Source organism: Syngnathus scovelli, chromosome 7 (assembly GCF_024217435.2).
Source record: "Syngnathus scovelli strain Florida chromosome 7, RoL_Ssco_1.2, whole genome shotgun sequence".
NCBI classification, from domain to species: Eukaryota; Metazoa; Chordata; class Actinopteri; order Syngnathiformes; family Syngnathidae; genus Syngnathus; species Syngnathus scovelli.
Genome location: NC_090853.1, coordinates 6,380,900 through 6,403,732, shown reverse-complemented (window position 1 = coordinate 6,403,732; position 22,833 = coordinate 6,380,900). Strand labels below are relative to the sequence as shown.

General features: G+C 41.0%; 1 protein-coding gene across 2 annotated transcripts in view; it reads right to left on the bottom strand.

Moving 5' to 3' along the window:
• Positions 1–22,833, bottom strand: part of mecom (MDS1 and EVI1 complex locus) — a 95,969-nt gene that overhangs the window by 59,107 nt on the left and 14,029 nt on the right. Inside the window, exons 1-2 of one of the 2 annotated variants that reach the window (XM_049724757.2) lie at positions 18,570–18,904; positions 3,955–4,325 (exon numbers count right to left, since the gene is read on the bottom strand). In XM_049724757.2, the coding sequence (XP_049580714.1) occupies positions 3,955–4,325; positions 18,570–18,732 (534 nt within the window). In that variant the 5' untranslated portion in view covers positions 18,733–18,904. Of the gene's footprint in view, positions 1–3,954; positions 4,326–18,569; positions 18,905–22,833 lie in introns of those variants that run through there. The other variant, XM_049724758.2, reaches the window with a different exon arrangement.

The window sequence follows — 22,833 nt, the reverse complement described above, 5'->3', positions numbered from 1 at the left end:
GGATTACCAAACTAACTGAGAGGCAGGACGATGAACCCTCATCTTGTTTTGTCTTTAGGGTTTTCAATGGACATCACTCCAAGACAATCAAGATCTGGCTGCAGTGAAGGGCCAGTTCATCTCTCACAGACACCCAATTAGACAAAAGAAGACCCACATGGTTGAAGAGAGGTCGAACGCTCACTATCAACAAGTTAGACACCTCGGATAGCCCAGATAATTTAGCTCAAAGAGGATTACGCCTATAGTGTTTTTAATTGAGAAAGAAAGAAAGAAAGAAAGAAAGAAAGAAAGAAAGAAAGAAAGAAAGAAAGAAAGAAAGAAAGAAAGAAAGAAAGAAAGAAAGAAAGAAAGAAAGAAAGAAAATAAATATATATGCTGTGCTATGTTAGCATCCCACCATTCCTGTTTTTTTCTTTCTTTCAAGTTGCATGAAAAAAATAAAAAGTGCGTGTTCATGAGAAAACGTGAAGCTGTGGTTTCACCGAGAGGTGCATGAGTGACAGAGAGGTTCATCCCAATAGCGCTGCTGTGGGTAGGACCTTCTTCTCTGACAGTGGACGGGATATGGCTTGGGCCTCGGGGATTAAGGGGCTTTTAGTGAGGCATGAGAGTGGCTCTTTCTCCTCGTGACAGAGAGAGGTGACAGGCCGTCAGTGCACAGGGGGACAGACATCCAGACGGCCACAGACATCTGCATTCATTCAGGACAGCGGCTTATCCATGCACAAAAAAAATGCCCTCTTGAAACACCCCAAGTCCTTACTCCCACACTCTGTCTAAGACACGTATGATCCTGTGAGGACACATGCAAATCATTGAGAGCACTGCTGACTTCGACAGATTATAAAATACTGCATGTTTGAGAACAAAAAGGTTACAAAAAATAAAAAACATAAGCGTGATTACACCTGTGCAGATCAAGTACAGACTAAACAAGTATTGTCTACTTCTGCCACCTGGTCAATAGTGCAGCTACTAACTTGCTGTTGTCTGTGAGAAAATGGACTGGTATGTGCAACTAAGTACAGGAGTGATCATTCATCAACTCATGTACTTGAGTTGACAGCAGTTTGAAGGATGTGTAAGCAGGCATCTGCCTCTTCTCCCTCCATCCAGAAGGTTCAGGAGACCAGCCAGAGCCAAGAAAGGCCTGGCCCAGCCACCTAATCCTCTATTCCCATTCACCATCACTGCTAATCTCCTTCACCACCTCCTCACCACCAAAACTATCGCCTCCGCCTCGAACTCAAGAGAAGCACAAAAGGACTAAGAAGCCCGGTCCCGCCCAGGCCTACCTTCCCATCCCTTCCTGCACCCCTAACGTGCTCCGCCCATCACTCCAACTGCAGGAGGCGCCCATTTTTTTTTTTTTTTTAAAGCCTAGGGCCCAGAAATCCCACGGGGGCAACAGGTTTTCGGTTGAAGCCAAAGACTCATTGAGTGCTCTATAACTCTCAGCTCGAGCTCCCTTTCTTATTGTTGGTGCTAACTGACCTAAAGTGAGTTTGAATTTGAATGTGTCAGATGACGGCATAATATGGACTCATGGTCATCCAAATGTGTATCAAAACCCGTGTGTGTGTGTATGTGTGTGTGTAGAAGTACATAGCAGGCCCAAAAATTAATACTCTACTTAGATACACACATTTTCTACTGAAAAACAACAACAAAGTATTTTTGCTTAACTACTTGACACCTCTGATTATTTTAGTAATATGACTACAAATTTGGCCCAAAACTGAAGACCCTCGCACAATCATACACACACATATTGGTGTGCAGTCCAGTCGTGTTTACCACAGTGGAGGTCCAATGGATCCCTCAGTGCTGCCTTTTATTTACTGAGGCTATCTTTGCCATAAGTCACTATTCCTGTATTCATAAAGCATCATGGACCCCATAACTCACACTTCCCCTTTATGAATAAATCCCATAAATTTATGGTGATGGTGTTGAGGAGCTGTGGCCTCTCAGGTGACAAACTTCCCCCGATCTGTCAAGACCAGCTACAGCCGCTCGAGGCTCTTCATCAAGCGCTCCAGATGGGAGCGCCACTTTATCGTTCCCCGGTCGGTGACATCACCTCACCATGCTGGATTTGATGATGAAAGCAAACATCTCTGTCTTAACTCACATTTGCCAAATCAATTTTGTTTTCACAGACCTTCCAAAGGGGCTTATTGGCATATTGACGGTCTGCAGGCAGGAGGGTGCAGGCAATGGGCAGGGGATGGGCATGAGAAGGGAGGGGCGGAGGGACGTTCTGGAGCCCTTAATAGCATTTACCATATTTAATGCAGGGATGTCATCACTGAATATCCATTCTGAATAATGTGCATTTCATCATAAATTCTTTACAACTTATTTACTTAATGGAAAGACTTATGGCTCCCTGTCAAGATGGTAATTAAACATTGTGATACAGTGCTGCCTCACCAAGACCCCATCTTTCCCTCCAACACCCCGGCAACACCATCTCTCCTGCGTTCACATACACACATATGAGCCGAGGTTCTCTGCTTTTTAAATGCTTATTATTATTGGAGTACCTCGTAAATTATTGCTGGATTAGAATTCATCAAATTTATCATTTAGAAGAAGTATTGTTGGAATGATATTTGGGCACAGTAGGGAATATATATTTTTTTCATTGTTATAGTCATGCTTGGATCGGCAAACTGAAGGGTTTCCCTAAAGATACTAAAAGATGAGGTCTCAAACTGCAAATAAAAAATTATATTTAGAAGTCCCTAATGAAGAAGAAGATTATTTTTGTTGGAGCTAATTTGATCATATGTCACGTGATGCAATGCGGCCATTGTTGCCCACGTCTGCACGAGTATAAAAAGGCCTTAAAAAGAAAATTGTTTTTCGCCCCGTCCACACTCTGCCGTGACTATAAATTGTCTCATTTGTCTATAAAGTTGTGATATTAATACCTATGCATTCTAAAAATAAAACAAGGAATATAGATGTAGTTACAACAAAAAATAACCTCATTAACATTTTCTTTGTCTCTTTCCGCCTTTCTTTTAATCCCTGCACAATATTTTGCCATTTTATAGTTTAATGGTTTGTTCACTACTCGTATCTCCTGTTCTATGTTAAATAAATAAATAAATAAATAAAAATAAAAATACTTACACTTGGGTGCTCTAACAATGAGAACACCACTGCCACCTGCTGTAGTGGATGTCCCGTTCGACTTTTCTATTCGACACCCCTCTTCCTCTTATTGACACCCCTATCGACAATTAACTCTTGCAGCGTCAAGTCCACCTACTGCGCCCGATTAACTTAGGTATCATCCCCCTCCCACACACACACACACACTCACGAGACCTGCTCATGGCTGTCTTTGTTCAACAGGCAGGATACACCCTGCGCTGGTTGCCAGCCAGTTGGCCACCGTGCTGCCCTACATAATGTTTGTGAGTGCCTTCGTGTTTACGTGTGTGTGCCTCATTTGTAAATGGGTAAGAATCTATCCCATAAGACTAGGTGAAGCCTAGACCCTTCCTCCACCTCAATAAAACCAAACCGGTCTGAAACTGACACACCACACCTAACCTTTGACCTTGTTTTGTGCCACTAGCTTCGATTTTCTCTGTCTCCTGATTTGCCAATAGCCGCAGTGGGTCTCTAACAAGAATTTATGGTGTTTCATTGTAATTGAGTTAAGAGCACAACCTCATCTCCTATACTTTCAATGATTCCAATCAAACACTCCATCACTGTGTGTAAAAGTGAAATAAGCACGCGGCTAGATTTAAACATGGAAAAATGGGGGGGGGACAACTGATGTCCGTTCACTTGGTAAGGATCTATCCCACTTGATCAAGAATTGCATAAAACAAAGAAGTAACCGAAGCCATCAAAGTGCTAAGCAGCAAACCCACTCAAATCTACACTGACGCTTTTCAGCTAACATAGACTGAATTATTTTCTTACCTGCCAGCCTTGAGTGGGGTCTTTGAGAGAGGGCGTTTGCTCGCCGAGGTACGGTCCAAAGCGTTCGCCGATATAAAGGCTCCTGCGACTCCAGATGCCCAGAGCACCATTTCCAACAGCTGACTGTTGCAATTCAAAGTCCAGCGGAATGGTCAGGTTGTCTTGGCTTAAAAATGTGTTTGGTTGTTGTTGGTGGTGGTGGTGGTGGTGGTGGAGGGACGCAGGTCTATGAGGTGACACTTCATCTTCAGACAGCGACGGGGATGTTGGATCCTCTGCCGGGCCTGAGGACTGTGCAGGATCTCCATCTGAGCCACAAGTATCTTCTAAGATGTCAACGGGATGGCAAGCATACTTGTCATCTTCATCATCTGCTCAAGTGAAACACAGAAATAATTGCTTTGAGGACAGTGAGCAAAGATCAAATTTTATATAATACAACAAAGTTTCACATTAAAGCAGGGGATCAGACATTGAAATAAAGCGGAGTGTTTTTTAATTTAAAGTGGGTTTATTTCCAATGTCTTAGTTTGTTCTTTGGGTTTTTCTAATTCACCTTGCTGCATCACTGTGTATATGTCCATCCATCCATCCATTTTCTGAACCGCTTAGTCCCCACGGGGGTCGCGGGCGTGCTGGAGCCTATCCCAGCAGTCATCGGGCAGTAGGCGGGGGACACCCTGAACTGGTTGCCAGCCAATCGCAGGGCACACAGAGACAGACAACCAATCGCACTCGCACTCACACCTAGGGACAATTTGGAGACTTCAATCGGCCTACCAAGCATGTTTTTGGAATGTGGGAGGAAACCGGAGTGCCCGGAGAAAACCCACGCGGGCCCGGGGAGAACATGCAAACTCCACACAGGGAGGGCCGGAGGTGGAATCGAACCCGCACCCTCCTAACTGTGAGGCGGACGTGCTACCCAGTGCGCCACCGAGCCGCCCTGTGTATATGTTTCAAAGATAAAACACAGCCTTTTTTTTTAAATATATATAAAATATTGTTGTGAAATATGTATGTTTGCAATTTTAAAAAAAAATAGTACGCATGGAATGCGAGAAACAGGATCAAGTGTTTATGGCATTGAGATAGGGGTGATGCCAGGGCGAGTGAGCAGAAGTTACATGGCATTGTACTTCTCTGACTGTTTTATATTTCCTTTTCCTGAACTTGAGCTCAGTCATACAGTGAAAACAGAAGGAAGCGTGCAGGGGTTAATTGTGAATATAGTGAAACAGGACGTAGACAATGACCTCTGAACTCACACGGGGCTTCTCCAGTATGGTGGTATTCATAATAGGGCAATGAAAAATATGTTTTTCTATCTCAATAATATACAAAGAGAAAGTTAAAAAGTGTCTAAAAATTCACAAAAAACTCATGGAGAAGAAATGATATTAATCATTGCTTGGATAATTGGGCCTAGTCGCCTCATACATACGTTGACTGGTAACTTGTTGCCAGGCAGAATTCGCCCAGGTTGTTTATTTTACCAATTTGGCGACCGACATATCTGTTGTGGATTATCTCTAAATTTTTGTGTGGCTGGGGTCTGGTTTTGAAATTCTGCCACGCCTAATTTGTCCAGGCACACCTTTCTGGAAATCGCTTTGTTCCCTCAAAGGCAATCTTGCCGGAATCAGAAAAACACACTGCCTAATTTTACAAACTTATGGTATAATATTGTCTTATCATGAAATACATTTCATTGGGTTCTATGTTGTCATAATAAATTATTGACATCTTAAAAAATATTTTGTCAATTTCACTTCACAGCACAACTATCAAACATATAATTGGAAATCCAGTTTAATTAGAATTTCCAGGGAAGAAATGATAAAGAAATAGCCGAATACAAAGTGACCAGCTTAGAAATTTGATGATTTCTAATGAACAAGGTAGTGGAAGAAGGAGACACTGGAATACGGAAATGATCCACAGGAAGCTGTCACTCCCTGGCGTGCATCTGTGGTGAGCTGTGCCTAACGTGAGTTGACAAGCTGCAGAGTGAAGGGGCTCCGCTAATGAGGCTCAGCAACCCATCTCTGGGCTGAGGAACATTCCAGAATGACTGCTGATGTGACACCGCCTCACTGTGCGGTAAGCCATAGAACCTTTAATCCGCACACAGATACAAATGCATTTACTTGTTCAGCGAGCATGAAGCAACTGTTCTTCTGAATGACTGCAAAGATCACCGTGATCCGCCACAAGTGGTTTTGACTTGCAAAAGCCCAACTGGATACCTGAACAAAATCTCTCACTATGTTTAGGCAATGGTTAAGTGAAGCAAGACTAAAGTATCTGTGAAACTATCAACACATTTTATGTGGGCTAAGCTTGTTTGGAAAAAGAAAGCCCGGTGAAGATTGTGCTCCAGTCTGAAACCTGACGGGCCTCGAGAAGTCAGCCTAATGATTTTCAACACACTGTGTGTAACAAGGTTATGGTCCTGGATGTGAAGCTTACCATATGGTAGAGGGACAAGAGCTTTTATAGGTAACTGTATCCCCCCATTGCTGTTCCTCCCTTGACATTTCCCCCTCCAATCGTAGGCTCCAAACTGAGATTTGATTTAGACCAGAAATTTTCTTGGTTCGCTCGACTCGACAAGAACGTTTTGACTCATAAACATCTTTGTGTATGTGAGGTAAACATTAGCTGCAGGCAAATACTTGAGGGTTTTGAAAGTTGGGGGTTCATGTGATTGATTAGGCAAATAGCTTAGTAAATTCTAGCGTAGATGAGCACCTTTGTATGTGTGTGTGTCTTGTTCTCAGTTTTATGAATGCAAGACGACATTGTTTATCAAAATTGAAATTTTAAACACACTGAAAATCATGGTGTGTTTAATTTACTCTTATGTATACATCTACTTAGTACATACTAGTAGACCATACATCTACCTAAAAATATATCTGGATCCAGATGATTTTATTTAAGATTGGATAATGAACAAAATAAATAAATAAATGATTTCTCTTTCTTCTGACACAAAACAAAATATAGGAGCACCTGCTAGTATTTCAATATATGCCCTATAAAGGATTAAAAATTAACCACATTTGTAAAGTATCTAATACGGTCAAATATTTGCATTTGACGTCAAATCCCTACATTTTTATTAACAAGTAAAACGGTTATTTGGAGCCCTGCTATCTGCATGTGCGCAATGATTTTCACCTCTGCCACAAGGTGTTGGGCACACTCATAGATCACACGATTACCCCGAGCCACGAGCAGGGCCGCCATCATCAGGGAGTGAATTAAATATGATAGAAAGAGCTATTAATCACTCTGACAAAGCCCCTAATGGAGGTGTGACCCAGCCACCGCCGACGGGACGCACCCACGGGACAAATGGATACATATGTTTACAGAGCGAAATAACCTACCTGTGGACACAGGCCCACCCCCCTACTGCCTTCAGGACTGTCCTTTTTGAATTTCTTTTCTCTCATACGTAGCCACTTAAAGTGCTATCATTTATGGATTTTTTTAATAGTGCATTATTTTCTTATTTTATTTTTTATTATTTCACAGTATGCCTGTATACACTAACACATTAATGTATTTTTTTTTAAATAATATTTTCATCCGCATTTAGTAAGGAGCTAATTCCCATCTGACATCAACGTAAGCAGGCCCAGTTAACTGATGGGGTCTAAGATCTTGAAATATGGACGTGAACTCCTTGACCTATATGAGGATTGACCTTCATGTTCATTTGTGGATGTCATTTGTTACCTGTGAGTACAAATAACTAGCAGAACATAATCACGCATTTTTCCCTCCATTAGTCAGGATCACAATTTTGAACCTGCTCTCTTTATCATTTCGTTGACTTTATCTCTATGCTTGGAAAAATGTCCAATGTGCTACAGTTTGTTTTTGAATCCGTCCCTATCAAATAAACCACTAAAAAATTTAAAATATTATCCGTTAATGTGCGGTTATGAAAAATGTGGATACCCTCAGGAAAAGGCTCCACCGCTCAGAAAAATAACTCACTGTGTCCAAATCCAAAACAACATAAAAACAATTCCAACGAGGCTCTATCAGAAAGGAGCTGCTGTTCATTTACGAAACACTGTTAATTACAGTGGATCATTTTGTGCCTCCATTCCCTCAGCAGGGTGGAGGGGAGAATGTTTTGAGCCCGCTTGCCCTCGGGAGAGGCAATAAGCTTCCTAATTAACACTCTCTTTGTGCTTAATGGGGGCCATGTTGGACAGTCTTTAGGTTTGCAGGTCCATCGGGGTGACTCGGAGGAAATCACATGACCAGATTGAAGGGAGCAGTCATTATTTTGATACACATTTTCTCCATGCATTTATTTGCAAATGATGTATTTTTGATATTTTATGATCATATATTTTCTGTTTTTTAAATTTCATATTATTATTATTATTATAAAAAAAAGATTAAATTAGATAATGTTTCTTAAAAACAAAGAAACAGTGTAAGCACCTTCTCAAAAGCCAACATTTTGAAAAACACACACACACACAAACACACACACACCAGAATAACATCTCACAGTCTTAATTGATGAACATCGTCTGTTTGTTTTTTCAGCCTGGAATGAGTCAAGTACTACTCCAAATGGAAAACACTTCATTAAGGGCCCAGTAACCAATTAACGTCTCACAACAAACCGAAACTCAGAGCGAGTCCCTCTGTGCACACATTGACACCTAATTAATTAGCATTAGTTGTGATTAATAATGAGGGTCCTTTAATAGTAAATCTGCAGCTCCGATGGCAAGCTGACACAACAAAGGCGCCTGTGTCCACGTTGGGATTTATCTGGGGAGCGGTTGGGGGGGGGGGATTTTAACATGCTCCTCACCGGCCTGACAAATGGCCAATTAATTATCTAATGTCTGACAACAGTCACTTGATAAAGACGTATGTTTGGACAAGCGGCGGAGGAGAAGATGCATCAGAAAAGAGAGAGAAGGACACAATGTGTGTTTGCGCTTAAGAATGATGTGAATTTAATTTCAGTACTACAGAGTGACTAAGCCGCTGACATAATCAATATGAAAGAGTAACAAAATGCATTAATTTTTAATGGAATGCAAACAAATGGGATGTTGATAAAAACGGAGATGGAAATGCAAAACACAGTTTGCGCCCTTGAGCCACAATCGATAGCCGCAACGTGAAGACAAGAAGCCATGGATGGAATCTCCATCTAAGTTCTTCATTTACTTCCTTCAAGGGTTTGAGGTGTTTAAACAAATGATTATTTTTCTACATTAATTGTATGGATGATATTAAATCAATGAACACATTATTACATTATTTTTTATTAGTTTTATTTTCTAATGTGTGAGCCTTCATTTATAAAACAAAAGACACCTGCAGTAGGCCTACAGTTCTCTCTAGCAAAAGAAACATCGCAAATAAAAAGGAGAGTTCTTTCACGACTTTGCTCCATCGTACTGTTACGTTACAAATACAGAACAGCATTGATTTTTTTTTTTTTTCTCCCCCGTCGCTTGACTCCCACCCTTTATCACTTCCATGCCATGGCCGGGTGCCATGAAGCCCTAATATAATTATGGCTCACAGTTGTGCACATTTGAGAAATTGATTCCTTCGATGAAATGTGAGTGAGGCAGGTCCAGGCAGAGTAGGAAGGGACATATATTCAGAGTGGTTACTGACAGCCCCCCCTTTAGCCCTTCGGAAGGCCCCCCTGGGTACCAAACCACCAGCCTCAGCCCTCCCCGGCCGGGCCCAGTCGTTAAAAGAAATGATAGCATATGTGCTTTGTTTACCTTTGATGCCTTCATAATACATTACACAATTAGACTGATTTGACAATTTCCATTATACCTGATAAAATATTTATGTAGGCCTGAGGATGGGCGATCTTATCAAAAGGGAGGGGGCGGCTCTGTGTTACAGATGGCAAGGCTGTTCTGCAGGTCGGCACAAGCTGGTATAAATGTCTGCTAATGTAAAATTTAACTTAACTTTAACTACAATGTATGCCAAGGGGCATCCTGCAAATGTTTGTCGTGTTCACCCTTGAAATGTTGAAAGCAATTGACTTCCAGTATGGTCAATCCAAATGAAGGACATTGAATATATGAGGAGCTAACTCTATCAGGCGTGATTCATATTGAGATTGAATTACTGTTACAAACGCAAATAAATTGTGAGTCTCTCGGGTATGCCAGCGGCTATTTGTGAATGATGCAACCGAGCTGTTTACATTTGGGCCTTTGACATGGACAACTGAAGCAGATCAAACATTTTATTTACTATAAGTGCACAAGTGTTGTTGTCCTCACATTGATCGCTAAAGTAGGCATTCAGAAAAGGAAATTATAACCTTGGCAGTGCGCCCTTCAGAACTTTTCCATTCAAGACAATCACTGGCAACACAAATTTCAGGCTGCACATTTGATTTTGACTCTGTGGAAATCTGAAAGGGCGAATAAAAAACATGTTGCATAAAATCACTTGATTTTTACGACCATCAAAAATCATGTAATTCCGGATTTTTATTGTCAATAAAAAAAATAGTGATTGTAAATATTCAGCCTTTTTCCCCCTTCTCTTATTCTTCTTATTTATCCAGAATGCCCACATCCTTCTCACCTGTCTCCCTCTGTCCCCACGCACCCTTCCACAAAGCTTTTTCCGTATGCAGCCACTCCACATCCATCACAACCCAGAAATTTAAGGAGCCAAATTGGCCTCATCTGTCTCAATGTTGGATGCAGATGGAGTTTCTTCTGCTAAGGGAGGTGCAGTTAGTCACCCCGCCTGGCCCTACCCTTACAATCTACTCCTTTAACAACAAGCCAGACCGCTCGGCAATAGAGCCACGTCACGAGCTGGCCGCTTAGATGAAGAGGGCAGAGTGGGTGAAGTGACCACTTCACTGACCACCCACGCTTTGCCTCACTCTTAAAATCCCATCTTTTGTTTGGATTTTATTTTCCATTTAACCTCCACCTCATTTCTCTATTTTCCACTGGTTCTTATTCATTCGTCTCACAAGCGCGGCACACCTCTAAACACACGAGTAGCCGTGGTGGCGGCGGCGATGCAGCCCGCGGTGTGGTTGCAGGCAGGCTGGCCAGAGCGCGCTCGTTAATAAAGGCCTAAATGAGGCGGCATGCATAAAACATGAAGCGCTGCGTGCTGCCGTAATGAACTGCTGCTCCATAATTGCATCTCAAAGCTGTAAAATGAAGACAAAATATTTGAAGAGGGGTTCTGTCACCTCTCTGCAGAAGCAACACTAATCACACGGGGCCCTCGGGGTCCACCCCTGACAGAGAGCAGGGGCTAAATGCCCAGGGCGGGCAACACTGGCAACACCCCCCCCAACTAATGGGACATAATTGAATAATTGCTGATTACAAAATAAGGGGAGGGGTAGTAATAACATAACAGTGAGTGTAATCTCAAATGATACCATTGGGAAATCAAACCATTAGAAGAAATATGAAAGAATACTAAAATATGTCCTGATTAAAAAATAATTCCATCAATTCACAATGAAATTCTTTGCCTGTAAATATTGCTAATGGAATATTTACCCAATGGTGCCACAGTTAAAACAAAATGTCCTTGTGTACCATATTGCGGAAAAAGGCTTGCAATTGAAGTTTTGATGTCATGGCAAATGGTTTAAAGATTAAAAAAAAATAAAAAATGAAAAGAGTATGGAAAGACGCAAACATAAAACGCCCACACAAACGCATACAGTGACGGGCCCGGAGACAGGCAGGCTTCCCGATGAGGGATTGGAGTCCCACCCAAGGGTGTCACCCAGACAGTTAGAGAGTCTCTGTAGTGACAGGGTGGCTGCTGAGACATAATGAAGGTGCTGTGGCTGTCACGGGAGGTCAGTGCTGATCACACTGCCCAGCAGCGGGGGGTTAAGGACACATGTAATGAATCCCACCAATGACAAATGGCCTTAAAGTCCAAACTGAGGCATCTGACAAACTCAGACTCATCACTTCAACGCACACACACATAGACGAACACACGCAAAGCTATACAAAGACTTAAAAACAACGGAGCCATTTTGTTTGGCCGTATTTATTGCATATTTAGGTCATCGATTTTTATTTTGCATCCTTCATCCAAATTATCTTTCCTCCTCAAGATAAAAATAAATTTGTACAGATGATCTGGTAAATGAGAAAAATATATATTTTGTTTTTGTTTTGCATATATTTTGTTGTTACACGTAATATGTTGCACTCCACCTCTGGTTGGGAATTATAAGGGATGGATTATTATAGATTATACATTGAAGGACGGAAAAGACTATGGGCCTATTTCTGACAGTGCAATGGAAGGTCAGCAGCATTGCTCAACATGAGCAATAAACCAAAAGTAACCACAAACCTCCAACTTTGCATCATGAAGCTTGAGTTGAAGCAGACATAGATGAAATGTGTGATACAGATTCAACACAGCAGGTCTGATGTACTGTTTTTAAAAAAGAAAAAAAGTTTAATTCAATTAAAAATGGGATCTGCGTATGCTGAGGATAAACGGGCTATTTTTAGCGCCACAAGCTGACCGCTGAGTACCAAACTGACATCATTGATTTAACATTTGTGGATGTGAATAGACTTTGTCCGAGAGTTACTTTTCCACTCCCGGGGTCTGTTTGCTTCTTGTCTAAGGTGACTGCTGCATCAGACCAATTCCACTTTAACTTTATTACAGAACTTGTTACATACAATAACGTCCAAAGCGACAGATACTTTCCAAACCACAGGGCAACATGTGGACCTGAGCAACTGTCTCGCAAAGCAGGATGTTATAGTTTAATGATTTTTGAAAGTTAACATTTGTACCCAGAGAGCAACGCAATTCCCTCACAGCACCGAAGCTGTTTATGTTATTTATTATGAAAGTTAATTTCCTTCTATTTAGGAGTTGGATCAACCAGACAGTATTTTAGTGTATTTTCTGTTTATTGTGGAAGAAAAAGCATGTTCTGTTTTTAAGTAAACGCTTCAGCTGCAGAGTGAAAGGATGGTGAGAGTGTGTGTTAGTGTGTATGTATGTGAGTGAGCTAAATTGAGAGTGACAGCTGCCAAATGGCAGTGAGATTGGAGCAGGGATGCAAAAGGACAATGATGGAAGAAGAGGAACATGACAGGAACAGCGAGTCGGATTAGATGGAGAGCACATGTGAGATCTGAAGCCCCTCGTCCAGCATGCGAATGCAAAATCTTGGAGTGAGTGTTCTGTGTTTCAGGAAGAAGAAAAAAGGAATCAGAATCTTTTTTTTCCCCTTTTCCAATGTGAATACTGTATTGTAGGAGGATTCTATATTTTTTCTTGTTCTCTGATTGTCATGTTGTCTAAATATTAAAAAAAAGGTCCCTGTTTTTTAAACTACTTTTATTTCTTACTGACTTTATAACTAAGGTCTGCCTAATTTGTGTTAATTTTGACAAAAGCTGCCACACAAAACTTGACATAATTTGTTTTCATACGTTTTCAAAGATGTCATATCTCAATTCTATAGTATCTACGTACATCCCGTTATTTTATTTTTTTAAAAGTAAGGATTTTATTGCTTTTATTTTATTAAATCAAATTATTTTATTAAACCAAATCAATTTATTTTTGTTACTTTGATGTTGATTCGACAATGTTGTCCTGTCTTATTCAATTCCTCTATTAGGGATAGCTATTTTATTTCTTAGTTTTTTTTTTCTTTTCTCCAAAGCTTAACAAAATTTGCGACTTTGTTTCTGAAGCATTTACTGCGTATTAAAGCACATAATTAGATCACCCTAAAATACTTCTAAGCCATTTGAAACATTGACTATCCATCAGTAAAATACAAGGAACAATGGACCAAACCCCCGCTGACATTAAAGCAAGTCAGGCAATTAATAATTGCCATTTTGCACTCATGCTAGCAAAAAAATCAATGGAGCTCCTCTTTTCCCACATATTGATGAACTGTGTTGAGTAAAAGAAACTTACAACTTTTAAAGCAACTGCCATGTACTTAGATGCAAATCAATTGTAATTAAAACTGAACAAGTGTTCCGCTTTATTCACTCAAAGGCTGCACTGCTCATTAAATCCATTTTCATCAGTTATCAGTTAAAGGATTTAAATGAAGTCCACGGCTTCTGCCTCCTTTGGGATAGCGCTCAATGCCTCTAGACTTGCGTGATAAATTCACTCCTGTTTGCTTGGCGATCAAAAGCCATCCAAATGAAGTATCAAACAATTAGCTGTTTTGTGTCATTTCCCAAAACAAACTGTATTAGACGCACTTAATTAAACTTTCATATTCAAACGCACTAATCAGTTTGCAGCAGAGCGGATGCTTGTTTTTTTCCCCCTTACATGAAACACTCAAACTAGCCAGGTCAGTCCATCGCCTGCTCATTAACATGAAGGTGTCATTTGCATTTGCTGATGGAGTGTTGCACTTTTTCATATCCCTCGTTCTGCTCTTACATCAATCATCGGCTACAATTAACCCTCCGAATCTGCCACTAAACAAATACAACAAGAGTTCACTCATTTGGAGATCAGAACACCACTTGTCCATTATATAATTGAAATGAAGGTGGAGTGTTACACTTCTAAACAACTCTATAATTACCGGCTGTTAATTGCACACTTGTGGTGTCTCACTTTTAATTAAAAAGAGAGGCTCGTTGTTGGATGATAAGCAACGGTGGAGAGGGAATGGTTTAATCAACAAAGCCAGAGGAATTTGTTTCTGCAGGACCAGAGGCAGACTGGATAAATCTTCAAATAACCCAGGGAGATTAAAACGTGTCCATTAGGACCAGTCAGGTTTTATTTAGGACGGACGGAGCGAGGTGCATTTGAAGTCGTCCCGCCGCAGAGTCCTCGCCGAAGCGCGGCTGGGGGTGTGCGACTAATCAGCCCGCTGTTAGCCCTGAGCGCTGAAGTGGAGGAATTGGACTCTGCTGGGGGTGAAGAAAGGAGGGGAACCAGGGAAGGACAAAGTGTGTGAAGTTGAAACATCATTTTCTTCCTTTTTCCCCTTTCTGCATCAAGTGATGATGAGCAAATTTGATTCTACACTGCATTTCTGTTATATTGTCATAGAAAAGCCTCTAAAAAACAAAACGACAGGCAGGGTGATTAGCTGAGTCATCGATAAAATAAGCAATAGTTAATTTAATTTATTGGAAGGGAATCAGAACAGGAAGCCAGACAGGTCACCAGGCAGTCTCTTAAAGAAGAGGGAAAACCAAGTCCCGAATTATGTGGCAATAAGGGGAGGGGCATAGTATGGGTTTGGAAAACAAAACAAACAAAAAAATCAAAACAAAAAGCACAGACTTGATCTACTTTGCTGTGAAGATTACATCGCTGTGATGGGGAAAGTAACTCTTTCAATTTTCAGTTCCTAAAAGTGTAATGGCAAAGAGTCCTGATAATCTTATCTGTACAATATATTTCAAGAGTCAGTGAACTCTTAATAAACAGTCAAATTTAATTGTGGGGTCCTTCTGTATTTTGGTAGTCTAGCCACATCTCAATAACTCAAACAGTGTTTATATGAAAGAGACATTTACCTTGGTCAGCAAGTCAATGTTGTCATGTCTCAGGGTACCATACAGTACTTGACTACCAGGGTGTGATAACCTCATCCACCCTCTCTTTGACCCCTCCGCTCCCTTGCTGATAAAACTGTCTGCCAGGAAGTGTCCTTCGCAATGCTTCCTCCCTCCTATGCTCAATCAACACCTGTCACCACGGCGATCTGATACCGACAGCCTAACGCTCCTTCATGCATCTCGGACGCATTTTCAAAACAGCTTCGTTGGGTGTGTAAAATGTAGATCTAGCAAGTAATAACAAAATCGCCAGGGGCTTCCCAGACCCCCCGTGCGTGGCGACTCTCTTAGATAAAGCGCTCTGGGTTTATCTAAGGAAACAGTCGCTGGGGCAAGGATGGACTGGCCTCACTGACAGATTAGTCCAGCCCAGGCCCACTTCCTGCCTGCTGAGGACACTAATTAGAAGGCCCAACTGACACCACAATAAGAGCTGACAGTTGAATGCACTTAAAAAAAGCTTCACACAATCCACGGCTGGATTCGTACTGTTGCCATGCCAAGCCATAAATTTCATCACATTAGCCAGCGCTTATCTGATGTGACAAAGTTAACCTGGATGTTATTTAGGCACAAAAGTACAAGGGCAGTTCTGAGAAAACTGTGAGGCTGCTGATTTATCAGCGGGGCTAAGTGTTTTATTTGAAATTTTTATCACCTCCAAACCTACTTCTCTCAATCTTGCTCGCCCCCCTCCCCCTCCCCCTCCTCCTTCCATGCACTGACAAAAGTCATTGTTAACATTTTCCCAATGTTAAAGACATCCTGTTTACAAGCGGGTTGGACGGTTTCTCTCAGGTCATGGTCACTCACATACTATGTGAACGACTGTCTGACCCCTACCCACACTTAGATGCAAATAACCTTTGGCCACAAAAAACATTTAACATAACCAAATGATAAAAAAAGACAGATGTGGAACACAGGCTCTAGGTCACTTCGCCTTCAACGAAATATTATAGGATGTGCATATATATATATATATATATATATATATATATATATATATATATATATATATATAAAAAATGTATTTTATTTTTATTTTTTAAACTTTGAGCTGTGAGAATTTTATTCCAGAAGTGAATTTTGATCATTTGAGTCAGAAAGCCATAGGAGAGGAAAAAAGACCGTGTGTGACCCGGGCACGCTTACGTAACATGACTACTTTGTGGTTGAGGCACCTCAGTGGAGAGAGCAAAGAGGGCCTTTTCTGGGGTTGCCAGCGGGCAGAGCATCATCAATGTGGCTGTCAGATCCCGGGACATCCCGGAGGAGGAGAGCAAAAGGCAGGCCCAACCAACCTTTCCCATCCATCATCATGACACCACGAGCTGCAGTCATGGGAAACAACACGACCGACTGGTCGCTCGCTCACTACCGCAACTGGGAGGGGATGGGGAGGCGGCTTCGCCATTGCTTAAAAACACATTTTCTTCTTTATAACTAATTATGCAGCCTGAAATGAAGGATCCTGCGTGTTGCCCTGATGTTGGTGGACCAACTCAGAGTGGTTTTAATGGGTGTGCCTGGAAATATTTGGGGAAAGATAATTTGCTCTTATAGAGGAAAGGGTTAGAGGGTTAAACAATTTTTTGAGGCTCCAAAAGAGCAACATTTTAATCATAAAATTTTTAACACTACTTAGTTAAATACCTGTTTTACAAGTCTGCAGCCAACATTCCAGTTATTGCAGTTAGCAAATAGTTGTGTACAAATAATCAATCAAAGACTAATACAAAAAAAAAAAAAAACTGTCTATTCACAATGTTGCACTTTGTTCTGAGAGTGATTTACTTTTGAAACAATACGACACTGATAGTTCATGCAAAATAAATGAAATTTTAATGAACTGTTTGACATTATGTCATGTTAGAAATTTGCAGCATCAGCACATTAACGGCTGTTGGGCCGGAGCAGGAGGCCCCTACGTCTCGCCGTCTGGAGGAGATATGACGAGAGGGGCTGCTCCCTATTGGGGCGCAGCAGGGGCCTAGACTGCCTGCTGACAAGCCTGCTTTAATTCTTACTATTAAATCACTGGCACTTTAACACGAGATACTATCTGCCCGGCAAACCTTTAACAGTCACGTGTGTGAAATGTAAGACCTTTCCCCTTCCTTACACAAATATTCATTCTGCCCATGATTTATGTAGACCACACATGCTCACATTCGTGTTGCACACACACACAGACACACACCAAATGGCCATATAATGTCACAGAATAGACAAAGGTAATCAACTTTCACCAAACAGTCATAAAGCACAGTGAACCACAAAATGTTTACTTTAGGAAGTGGCTCAAAGTCAATTAAAACGCCCTAAAGACATATCCGACTTGTGTTTGTGTCTGACACGAGGGAAAATATTACCCCAAATATCTCACTATTTTAGTCCTGTGAAGACTGAATATTTTCTTTGAATATTTACATGTTCTATTTTGATTCAGCAGAGAGTCTTCCACACATAGACACAATGCAGGGTGCTGATATGTCTCGTTGTGAGTGGTGAGCAGAGACAGGAGCTCCATGTCTGTTCAGTGTGTTTTAAGAGTGTTTAAATGAGTGAAAAGTCAGTTATAGCTTCCAGATGGGTGCTAGTTTGATCCGGATCATTTTGGCAGGCCAGGACTTTGATGTGCTGCTGCCTATTACTGACATTACAGAGAGACGCGGATATTTCTCCCTAATCGCTTCCAACTCCTCCACAAAGGCACGATTTCAAGATGGCCACATCAGGATTAGGAATGAGAGACTTGGTGAAAATTTGCAATTCTGGGTAAACTCGGACCTCTCAGGTCAAATACAATCTGCCGAAAGATGCATGTTGTAGATTTTGAAAAAATACATTTCATATTAACAATAGGATTAACATTTAAAACTTAAAGGAAATTTTGACCTAACATTTTTCTGTCATACAGGTAGAAAAATGATTTTTATAAATATGAGTAAAAAAAAATACATTAGTATTTTTAATGCATATTTGACTTACATGTCATGATCTCTGGTTTTGATTCAGCCTTTGGTTTGTTTTTCCTTTTGTCATGTTTTCCTGGTGTCTTGTTAGAATGATTGTTGTTCCTACCTGTGCTCTTTAGCTCCGCCCACTCAGCTCCTGCACTCACCTGATTCTTGTCCAGGTGTACCAGGTTCATCAGTTAGTTTGTATTTAGTTCCCTCCTTTCTATGCAGTCATTGCCATCTGCGCTGTGCTTTGTTTTTGTATGCTTCCCCAGTCATGTCCAAATTTGAGTTATTAGTGGTTTTTGTTACTTTAGTATGAGTTTTTGATCTTCTGTTTTTTTTTCAACTTGCCTTGTTTGCTTTTTTTCCCCCTTTCATTTAAATTAAATATTTCTTGACTGAACCACAGCCCCTCATCCTTGCTTTCTCTCACGTGGGTCCTCCATTCCCCATTTTGTGACAACATACAGGCATTCGGCATTTTTAAGTTACAATAGTAAAAAAAAAATGTATTATTGAATTAATCACTCAAATTCTGAAAGATGTGACTAAATTCCATCCTTACTCCACCCAAAAAGTTAAAGTGGTCAAAAATGGCAAGTATAATAGCTTTAATCAACTCACATTTTCCCGTAAAACGACTGGAAGTCATATCTGAAAGACCACAGTCGAAGAAGACCTTAAAGTAGACGGAGTACCTCTCTTCTCCCTGCTAATCACTATTCTTTAAGACCATTCCTCTCAACCCCTCAGCATCTCCTCCTCATCTCCTCATATTGTGGAACTCGAGAGAAGGATGAAAAGTGGAGGAGTGAATCAGTCCCAAGTTTCCCCTCTTTATCTCCCAAAGGGAAGGGGGATGCTTTGGAATGGTTTGGAATCTGCTGTTTTTGTCTCTCTCCGGGCCAGTCCTCTTGGTCCAGCACAGAGTGGTATTCAGAGCAAAATCTGGAGGGCCCTTCACTTGACAATGGCGCAAGCCTGGGACAAAGTGATCCTTGAGGGGGCATCTGTGGAGAGGTGCAGGTGTCTGGGGTGAAGAAGTGTCTCTCAGGCCTGACCCACTTATCTCCAGAAACTCCCTCCCAACGTTCCCCTATCTCCTCTGAAAAGCTGTAACGTAGACATAAATGACACAGAAGTCCGAGTAACTCAAACACTTTTTGGATAGAGAGGCCACAACTACACATTGGCAGAGATGAAGAAAGGATCTCTGGGCCTCTCTACGTTCCTCCTCCATCTCTGTGACGGAAAAAGCAAACAGCTAAATAAACTCTGTCAAACACACTGTCCATCTCCTGACAGATAAGATGAAGAAAACGAGCCATGCTCCATAAACAAAAACATCACAAATCAGTGGTCGGGCAGCTTAACCATAAAGCCTTGCAACCATTTTTAGCATTAGTTTGACAGTGGGAGGACAGCAAAGGAGGAGGCCACCCGCTCTTTAAAATCTCATCACTGCTGTCTGTGTGCTAAGAAGCAACATTGACATGAGGGAGAGAAAGAGAAAACAACCAAGAGAGCACCATTAAGAATCTGACTGGCCCAGTTGTGCATTCTCAGTGGGTAGAAGTGGTTTTAGTGGAAGAAAGGCAAAGATAGAACAAATGGTTATGTTGCGACTATGGTTTCAGTTCACCCACAAGATGAGAATTACATTCCTGAATTGGTAAATTACTTTATTTCGACTTTGTTGTGCAGAGCTTGGACGTCCAATAAGATTGATTAAAAGTTGGTGACAGTGTTGAGGTTAAAATCTTAATTATGGTGACTTGGCTTTCCTAAACAAGCGTCAGACATTTTCTTCTACATTTCTGTTTGTTTCTAAAAAGCAGAACACCTTTGGGATTGTTTGCATTGCAGCTTTTTGCAACATGAAACAACAAATCAACAAGATCTCTCATGCAAATTGTTTTTTTTTTAAACATACCGAGTGACCGAGTTCTCAAAGCGACATTTATCTTATTTTCACAACTTATTTTGATATCTATTTCCTTTGTAAATTAGGCAAATGAAGCCACGGGGCCTCTCGCATTGTGAAATCAGCTGGAATTGCAACATTAAAGAATGAAGGCGGGTTGCAGCCAGAGCCATCCTCCTGGATTTGGGCAAATTCAGCTGATGCAAAACAAGGAATTAATTTGAGGGGAGCGACTTGCGTGCTTGCGCTTGGCGCTCTGACAAAGATGAATGGCATCATTCCAACTGAATGGTAATTTCACTTTTTGTGACAGCGCTTTCAAGCAAAAGCGAGCAGAAGGGGGGGATACATAAAGCATTTGCAATCCCATTGAGGACCCTTGATACCTGCCTATCAGACACCACACATTGTTTACCAATCATCTGATATTGATTGGTTTCACACTAAAGTTTGAAGACGAATTAGAGCGGGAGAAGGTTAAGTCCTAACCTTGAAAGATTTAGTGTCTATTCAAACCTCGTGTAGGACTTTCCTCAGCTCGCTTGGAGAATAGAGAACTTTTAAATTCAATAGGGGGTGGGAGACACAAAACGTGTCACATTCACCAAGTGAAGCCACTGGAAGAAATGCAGAAGAACACCCAAAAGCATAATCTTTCTACCCAGTTGATAGAAATGGTAATTGCATGCGTGGGATAATACTTTGAAGCCAAGGCCTTGGTCGGACAGACCGCCTATTTAGGTTAAAAAAGGGCCAACAAAACAGGTCCTTCTTAATGCTTTTGTTCACTTCTCCACTCTTTTAAATGTTTACTGAAAAAGAACCTTCTACTCTACTCTTATACAATTGTGACACCTATCATTCTTGGTTGCTGGACACATTGTTTGATGTGAACTACTGAGTTGAAGCCATAGTTGCCATATTTTTCTATGGTCCCATCAAGCTGGACTAAAACTGAGATAAAGTATATTATCTGAATAACATGACACAAAGGCTTAATACAGTTTGTACTCTTCCAAAAGAACTCATCTCTGGCTTTTCCTTCTGGACTACGAGACCATCAATAACGACAGCGCGCCACGGGATACTCCAAGTCAACATTGGGATATACAAAAAAATGTTGCTACAATTTGACCTTCATATTTTGACAAAATCAAGAACATGTTGGCACTAGGGTAGGATCCCTTCATCTTGTCGGAATGTACCATCTCCCAGCACGAGCTCGGAACTGTAAATGGACCATGGAGACACCCGTCACAGCTGGGCTGCATCACTTAGCATCTCCATCACCCTCCAGCAGACAATTCGTCAGGTCGAGACTGAGCCTCTCTGGCCCACTCAACCTCTCCACACATCACAGAATGGACCTAAGCGCACAATATGCCTGGGTCAAAGGTCATATTAAGAGACTGAAAGCTTGCACTCTGACTCTTATTAGAATCAATCAATTATCAGTGCAATAGGATACAATGACGTGAAAATTAGCTGCAAGGCCAAACAATTCTGATTTGGGATTGTACATTTAGATACCACCAAAGAATTCAAATCACTGTTGATCGGACTAGAAAAAAAGTGAATGACCTATTATCACAACTTGTAAAGAAGTATGTGTGAATAATGTAGTGAAATTAAAAGACTTTAAATCACGTAAAACCTATTTGTGTAAAGAAAAGTCTTTGGGAAGAATGTTTTGATTACAAATATTGCTGATGAGCCAAAACCTAGTATCAAAATATAGTCACTTTCAAGATACACAAAAAAATGGCCCGTTTTTTCAACCATTAACATCTCCATCAACAAAGAGAGAAAGCAACTTTCAACTCTCAAGATTCGTCAATAATATGCAAAAATATAATAATCGTCACATGTCAATGTGGAATAACTAATAGTATTCATTTTTTTATATTAAATGCAACAAATTGTGATTTATGAGGTTTCAGTCCAACGCCAGCGATATAGAATTGTGCTCAAACAGATATTCTCTGTTAAAAGTATGGAAAAAAAATATTGAGTGCAGTATCTGTATTCATTTTCTCCAAAATGAGTGGAAAGCAGCTTGAGCGCAAAGTCAAAAACAAGGAAGTAAATCACCATGAATGAACAGGCTTTATTTTCTTTATCTCCACGCATAAATACAAAAGTAGCTTTGCATAATCCCGCTAACTATCAAACATCAATCAAAACAACAGCTCTTGCTTCTGCACTCGGTGTCGGTAATTACATACATGTCTACAATAAGCAGCAAACGACTGTGAGGCCTCGGAGCTTTGCAAACACTCCCAGCATGGCCCGCGCTGGGCTCTCAATGAGAGCGCCACTTAAACTTTCCCCTTCTCAATCAGCGCCGCACAAAGCAAGGAGCACATCG